General features: G+C 35.1%; 1 protein-coding gene across 7 annotated transcripts in view; it reads left to right on the forward strand.

Moving 5' to 3' along the window:
• LOC106152996 (uncharacterized) overlaps nt 1-5480 on the forward strand; it is a 39930-nt gene extending 34450 nt beyond the window's left edge. For 4 of the 7 annotated variants that reach the window (XM_087004187.1, XM_087004188.1, XM_087004184.1 and 1 more), the window contains 10 exons: nt 28-143; nt 449-490; nt 1101-1307; nt 1782-1973; nt 2217-2334; nt 2697-2884; nt 3138-3292; nt 3515-3698; nt 3930-4357; nt 4576-5480. In XM_087004187.1, coding sequence (XP_086860313.1) covers nt 28-143; nt 449-490; nt 1101-1307; nt 1782-1973; nt 2217-2334; nt 2697-2884; nt 3138-3292; nt 3515-3698; nt 3930-4357; nt 4576-4783 — 1838 coding nt within the window. In that variant the 3' untranslated portion in view covers nt 4784-5480. The remainder of the gene's footprint in view (nt 1-27; nt 144-448; nt 491-1100; nt 1308-1781; nt 1974-2216; nt 2335-2696; nt 2885-3137; nt 3293-3514; nt 3699-3929; nt 4358-4575) is intronic. The other 3 variants (XM_087004186.1, XM_013526749.2, XM_087004190.1) reach the window with 3 other exon arrangements.
• Nucleotides 5481-8153: the final 2673 nt, after the last annotated feature.

An 8153-nucleotide genomic window follows, 5' to 3' on the forward strand; every position in this document is an offset into this window, starting at 1 on the left:
CCTTATCCATGTCATTGTCAAATCTAGGTGATCTGGTTGACACTGAGAAAAGAGATGACAGCGACAAGGACAGTGATGACACAGATGAACTCCTTAACAGCACTGTGGAATCCTTCTCAGAGCATGCTTGGGATCCATATCAGGTACAGCTTATACTGGGTTTAACACAAAATGTGACATAAGTGAGAGAGAGAGAGAAAGTGAATATTTGAAGCAGGACAGTGGTGTGTGAAAGGGGTGGGTGGAGTGTTTTATCAAGGAAGAATGGTTGATATGTGTGCTATGCAAGCTGGGTTATGTGGGTAATAAAGAAATCTCAAGTAGTAATAAACTTGAGTTCCCTAGATGAAGACCATAGACTGAAGTATTTTTTTCAGTGGAAGATATATAAAATTGCTATTTTTAAATCCCATAATATTAACCTTGGTTTTCCCTTCCCTTGTTCCAGTTTGACACCAGTGGAGAGATTGAGGCTTTTGGCTTCCTAAGTGTATGTTTTATAACTCCTAATAGTGAAGCATTTTGGGTTTGCTATTTTGCCTAGTGTAACCTTTACACCACCTTGTCTTGTATATTGAAATTCAGAATGATTATTATGCTACCTATGTTGCATTGAGTGACTGAATTATAGCTTGCCTGAATGTATTGTGATATTGAGATATGCAGGTTATAGCACCAAGCATGCTGGTGGTGTAAGCAATATTTAATTTTCAATTTCCATGCATTGTTTTTATTTTAAAGCATTAAAATAGGTTTCATTAAAAAAATTAAATTTATTCAGTTTCATTAGAGACACAATCTGTTGTAGATTGCCTATTTATGAACTGTATAATAGATTTGAAGGCCACTGTAGACCATGTTTGTGCTCACACTTAATAATTTATATTTCAGATAGTTTTTTGTTGTGATTCAATCATGATTATACATTGATACTCCTTTTAGTAGGACAAATCTTTAGATTAAACAATTTTTGCTGCATGCATACTTTTGTTGTGTTCATTACATTAAACAGGTATGATATTTATTGTCTTGCTTGGCCCATGGTGTAGTGGTCACTTCAGTATGTTCTAACCAACCTTGACCATTTTGTGCATGTGCAGGACCCACCTTACCAAGTAGTGACCAGTGATGACAATGAAGAGAAACTGGATGACAGTCACCTTACTTGGGAAAATGAGGACAATTTTGAGTTTGACGATGACTACATCAAAGACAGTGGCATGTTCTCAGCAGAGTTCTTGTCTGCAATGCAGCCCAAGCAATCTACTGTTGATAGTGCCCTTGATGGCATGGCTACTTCTGCTGCTGTAAGTGGTTTTATGTTTGCTTTTGCATGTTTCATTTTGTTTGTCTCGATCCCAACTGTTACTTTCATTGGCATGATCTGACAGTATATAGCATGTGTTATTTTGGTTGAAGAAAAGTATTCTTTAAGTACAGGGCTTGCAATTACATTTTTAGAAAGCCTAATTAGCTTGCTATACCCAGGATAATAGCCTGTGTCTACTTATAATTATTATATTAAACTTTTCAGATTTATCCTTTGTATTTTGTTTGCAATAAATGCATTTTCATCTTGCATTTTGCAGTATAAACTTTGGGCATTTTCTTTTATGTCTTGTAAATGTTATTTTTTATGCTAATTAATATTGAAATGCCTTTCAAGACTGACATGAAGATTTGTATTTTATACACCTTTTGTTATACAGACCTAAAACAGTTTATTTTCTCCCCTCTGTCTTAATTAGCCATGCTTACAGATATATTTAACCATTTTCTAGAGCAATGGTTATCCATCTCCGAGTGGATATTCTGGAGATAGTTCTAGAGTGGACGATTCTGACTCAGACATGGAGGATTTTCAGCATGTCATCAATGAGTCAGCGAAACAGATTCAGGTGACAGAAACGTCACTAAAGAAACAAAGGCGAGATGCCATGGACACTGGCCTCTGTATGGATCCCTCAAAATATGTAAGCTGCCTGCATGAAAATGATTTTGTTTGACTCAAAAATGTACATTTTTGTTTCTGTTTTCTTTTTTTTTTTTTTTCAACAATTTATAGTTGATTTGGATTATATTACAAGCAGTGCAAATGTTTTTAAAGACAGTGCTCAAAATGTCTTAAATGCAAGGTTTGCCAATATCTTCAAATCTTTTACAAAAACAAGCATGTATTTGTGTGAAGTCATAAGTTGTGCTACATTTTTTTCCAGGCTGAGCTTGTTGCAACTTGTGAAACAAACTTGCGCTGTCTCCAGGTGATTATAGAACATTTGAATGCTGGAAAAAGTCTCGTTGGGCTAACTGAAGAAGATGTAAACAGAGTACATGGTATGTTTAATATGACATTTAATTGTCAAATTCAGTCAAAGAATGCGCTATTCTTTATGAACTGTTTGTAAAATGCATTAATGACTAAATGTTACATGATTTTTGGTTATTGCATGAGAAAAATCATGGCACTTGTATCAGATGTGTTGAAATACATAGTCATTATCATTACGTCTTTGAAACAATTTTCAGTAGTTTGGGTTATTGTCATAAAAGTCTAGCATGATGGCACACAAAGTAAAAGTTAAGTCAAAATGTCACTGATGTTTTAAAAATTGTTACGTGAGATAAAATGACGTTCACAGGAAGCATTTTGTTACAGTATGACTGAGCATGCTAAAATAAATTTATTACTTATTCAGAGATCATGACCTGTTGGAAGGACCTGCATAATCTTGCCGTGGACAAACAGTCCAAGTCACGCCAGCTGTCTGCCATTCATCATGAGATGCAGATGGTCCACAAGTACTTAAGAGACCTAGAAAATGGTCTTGAACAGAGCAACTTTGATGACATAAAAGCTGTAGAGGAAAGGATTAAGTACTTACAGGTAAATAGATGTAGACCAAGAACTTGGAAGAACATAAATGTTGATTAAGTAAATGTCGATTAAAGTTTTTTAAAAATGTTTATGCCAGGATGTAGCTGATATCATGATTTAAAGACATTGAAGATTTTAAGACATCTTTTTCTGAGGCTTTGGTTACTTACATGAGTGGAATTGTCTCTGTATAATAACAATATTATAAATTGAATTTTAGTACGGTATCATCAACTATAATTTAGATTAATAATATATTTAGGAGGCCAAACTGAGCATATCTGAACAGAAGTCAACTCTTACAAGTGTAGACATGAGGGTGTCAGAGTTTGCGGAACAGAATACTGATATTAACATGCTAAGATTCAAAAAGGAATGTACTGCTATGTGTAGCAGATTTAAAGACATAGAAACAAGGTTAGTATAACTGTATTTATTCACTTTTGTCCAGTTTTATCTGAAAACTTAAAACAAATCAAATTATATAAGTAAAATTAGCATCAATTAGTAAATAGATAAAGATATATTTATCTGTGATGTTATGCTTACATTATTTGGGAATTGCCAAATTAAACATTTAAAATTGATCCAATGAATTTGTGCATGATTTGCCTTTACTAATTTCATTCTATTTTTCAGAACTCTTACTAGAACAGCAGAACTTCAGAATCTTCTTCTTGCCTGGTATGACTACTCAGAGACAAGTAAGGAACTAGACTATCTGCTGAGTCAGCAAAGGCAGCATATTCAGCTCATGCAGGCAGGGCAGCAGATCCTTGTGATGAACAAACAGGAGAAAGCAGAAGCTGCTATTGATCTCAAGGTATTCAAATAGTCATGTAAAAAAAATGAGATTCCTCAATTTTTGTAGTCATGGATAAGAATTGTTGATCTGACACTACAGGTAAAGTTTGAGCTAGGGTAAAGTTTGGATAAAATAATACCTTGGTTTGACTTGTCTGTTCCCTTTTATATTTTGCTCATATGTTGCATTGAAAAATGTTTCTTAAATTAATCATGCCTGTATCACTAATTTAAGACACTTTGTTTCCAGAACATGCTTATCGAGTTGGATGGATATGAAGCCAAGATGGCATCCATACGTCAACTCTCCTCACAGCTTCTCCTGCTGTGCAGTACTGACACACAGACAGACATTCGTGCCAGTGTGGGGACTCTTAGCAACCAGCTGGATGCACTCAAGCATGACTGCAAGAGAATGGTTGCCAGTTTACAAGCCAGTGAGACCACTGTGGACAGAATTGAAGAAAACATGGAAATTTCTCCTGAAGCAGAGGTCTTTGTTGTTGGTGCGGAAGGCCTTGAAGCAGTTGGGGCTTCTGATGATGTTGGGTTAAGGCAGAGAAAAATGGAAGTCGACTCTGAGATTGAATCTGCAGTTGCTGCAGATGTTCCTATGGAAACTGAAGAGGTTGTCAGAGAAAGTATACCAGTTGCCAGTGCAACGGTGGCAGCAGAGAGGTAAATAGGACATTATGTTGGAGTTATGGTACATTTTCACAAGATTTGCTGAGGAAAAAAATGATTTGCTACATTTGCTATATATACACATTGCTCTCTTACATAAATGTTGGCTAACCCTACCATTTTTTTCTCCTCAAATGTAAATGTCTTTTTTATCACATTATTTAGGTTGATGTTTTTTTATATAAGTAACTTCAATTTTCTTTTTCTTGCAGCAGCAAAGTCCGTCCTGTGAGTAGGTGGATTGGGAGACTAGCATTTTGCCGACGCATACTGAAGGTAGCAATCCCTCTACAAATATTGCTGATCTTGTTATTTGGATTGGCCATGTTGCTGGAGCCAGATTGTTGTGAATATTTTAACAACTTCCGCCTGACCTTTGCCCCACAGTTACGCTATGTGAGAGGCCCACCACCTATATAAAGACAAGATAAATGTTAACATGAAAGGTCTTTGTATGTACCAAAAATAGATTGAGGAATTTGTAACCTCAAAGGTCAGATGGAAGAGTGCTGCTCTCTATCTGTATAGTAATTCAGAAAATTGCTGCTCCCTCTCTATGGTTTCAACCTGGAAAGAGCTGTCACAGTTAAATGAGCCCTCTTAAAAGAGCTGCTGCTATCTGTTTGGAGGAACTGAAACATATACCAGAGACACTTTGTCGATCTAAAGTTGTTGCCCATAGGTAGAGGGACATGAAGTGCATTGATGTATATATGGTGACATTTTGTACAAAGAAGTTTTGCATTCAAAGGACTAGAAAAGATGGTTCTTTTGTTCATATGGTTACTTCTTGTGCAAAGAAAGGCATGTCAGAAAAATGTTGGTAAGATAACTCTAAGATATTGATGCAGTTGTACCATTTAAGCTTTTGCTTTTGCGAGATGTTTTATCTAAATGTTCACCATGAACAGTGGGCATATTATTAAGCAATTTTCTTTTGCATACCTTGCATGCAAATAAAAAAGATATTCATTTTAAAGAAAGTTTTAATTTCAAATAGGCAGCTGAAATATTTTAACTATCATAACATATTTTTGCAACAGTGAACAGAAAAGATAGTAGATATTAATTATGTCTTAAGATCATCTCCTGAAAAGGTGTCATGAGGATATGCCATCATGGCCTTTTAAAGGCATAATAACTCTTTGTATGAGACCTATATTTCACAATAAAAACCTTGTGAATAACTAATAGAAATATAATATATTCTGTTTTACCACAAAAACAGCAGTTATAGCTTTTATTCTGATATTTGAACTTGTCTTTAGACCACGCGACCTCCATTGATGTCTATACGTTGTTAAAATCTCTTAAGAGATTTTAACAAAAAACCAAACTTTTTAGAAAAAAACCAGGGACTTACTTTGAATGTAAAAATGGATTCATTAAACATTGGTAAGTATGGGAAAATTGTTGTTTACTCCAGGAAAATTCATTTTTTGGCCGGAACGAAGAGTTATTATTGCTTTAAGGTAAGAAATTACATTTGACTTTAAGAATTATATTTTGCAAATTATGAAATTGTAAATTTAGTTTGTTTTAGCCCCAAATACTTATTATGGTTAATGGTCTTTCTGGTATTTTATCATTTATCCATACTTATCATGCATGACACTTTTTACAGTAATAGTGAAAATTTACCCTCAATTATGTATAAAGACATAGAAATGCATGTTTATATCAAATTTATATCAAAGAATTGGAATGAATCTATTTTTAATAATAAAGTATTTATGATTACTATTATTTCATCAGCTATGTACATATAGGTGTATATGCTGCTGTGGTTTAAAGATATTACTGTCCAAAAGTACTCATGAAATTAATCCAGAAAGGCCTTGGCCTTTAAAGGCATTTGAAATAATTTTTAACTGTCTAGGAAATTATCTCTTTCAATAGCAAGTTTTAACTTCTTATTAAAATAAAGATATTTGGTTTAGGAAATTTGGGGAATATTTTATGAAATGTTTTGTTACAGGATATTGTAACTAGCTCAGTTTTTTAGCATTAAAATCATCAGATGTTCTGGGAAACCTAGAGGCTGTTAAAATTGTGATGTTTGCAGTTTTACCTTATTGTAAAAGTTAACAACTTTTGAGACATTTGTTTGAATACTCACTGACCAGTCATAGTGAACACATGATGGTGCCATTTAACTCAGGGTTATTTATACCCTCTTGCTCTATACTTACCATATATTATTTATCAGATGTGATCTAACCCATGTAAGAGCCATAATAATTCTATATTGACCAGATATATTCATTGGCCCGAGTACAGTGACACGGCTGTTTATATTTACATTTGGCTATGGTATATAGCAGTCTTCTCTATTGTTTAGGAATGAAACTGAATTTGTGTTTTTTTTTTGTTTTTTTTTTTATTGTAAATTGATTGAAACCTGGGTGAATGATGAATATTTTGTACTTGCAGCTTCTTAAATTATTACTTCGCAATGAGAGAAAGCGAAATTGTATTCATATTCATGCTGTATGCTGTACATACGTGTTATTGTGGTAAAATTAAAAAAAAAAATTAAAAACAATAAAGACTTGTACAGACTAAACATTTGTTGGTGTTATCATATTTATCTATGCTGTATTCAGGAAAGTATGAGTTCTGCTGCACAAGCATTCAGTGTTTTCAATTTTTCACTACTTGAACCGATAGATTTTGCTGTATCAGAGGGGTGGTACGTATGCAGGGGTTTCTTCTCTCAACTTCCTGTTTATACCCCCTTTACACTGGACGGCTTCCTTTCTGCGACCATGAAATTTGGCATCGCTGTGGTCTTAATAAGGAGGCACGAGCATTGATTTGGTATCAGAATGAATGCTCAATGATCGGCCAGTTGTCGGCACGTAAAGCATTATAATTTTTTAACTCTCAAATGGGGCCGAACTGCTGGACGCAGAAGGGACGCCGTCCAGTGTAAAGGGGGCTTTACTTGTTACATGACACTAAGGCAATGTTAATTTTCCCAGAGACCAACTACTGACTGACTTATCTCTTCATATATTTATACCTAGCAGTGATCTGGAATCTCCTCATTAAGACATATAAGGCAATTCAGCTATTGATGTGGCCTGTCAAACTTACAAACTACAGTATTCTTCATATGCACTTTACAGAAGATGAAGCAGATAAAATTATTTTTTATAAAGTAAGGGACCATTCCCACAGATATTTGGATCGATCTAACTCCCTGGGGAGTCTCACTAAATTGCTGTCAACTAACCAGCTTAAATGTCTGTCACGCCTACTTAATCAGCTAGGAGACAAAGATAATTACCCCCTTACAGCTTTACTAGGTGTGACAGACATTTTAAGCCGGTCAAGTTGACAGCAATTTAGTGAGACTCCCCAGGGAGTTAGATCGATCCAGATGGATCGATCTAGGCATGGAACCCAGTCTACGTGAAACAGATGGCATTTAAGATATACTTTTGCTAGAGACCTTAAAGACTGGGTTTCCATACCTAGATCGATCTAACAGGATCAATCCATCTACAAGGGATTTCTCGCTAAATTGCTTTCAGTTTAAGCGCCTTAGACGTCTGGCACGCCTACTGAAGCTGCTAAACGATAATTAATTACCCCCTAGAGGAGGGTCGGACCCCCTTTCAAAAAATCCTGGATCCGCTCCTGAAAATAGACAGTCCAAGAAAAGAACTTGCATGTCGATTATTTTTTTAGATTAATGATTGAGAATTAAACTGTAAAAAATCAAAACGGCTCTTATGATAACACCTTGTTAGTTACGTGAAAGAAGCTTGCGTGTGCAATTTGC

This window comes from Lingula anatina, chromosome 2 (genome assembly GCF_051362555.1).
Source record: "Lingula anatina isolate TDL-2025a chromosome 2, LinAna3.0, whole genome shotgun sequence".
Classification (NCBI taxonomy): domain Eukaryota; kingdom Metazoa; phylum Brachiopoda; class Lingulata; order Lingulida; family Lingulidae; genus Lingula; species Lingula anatina.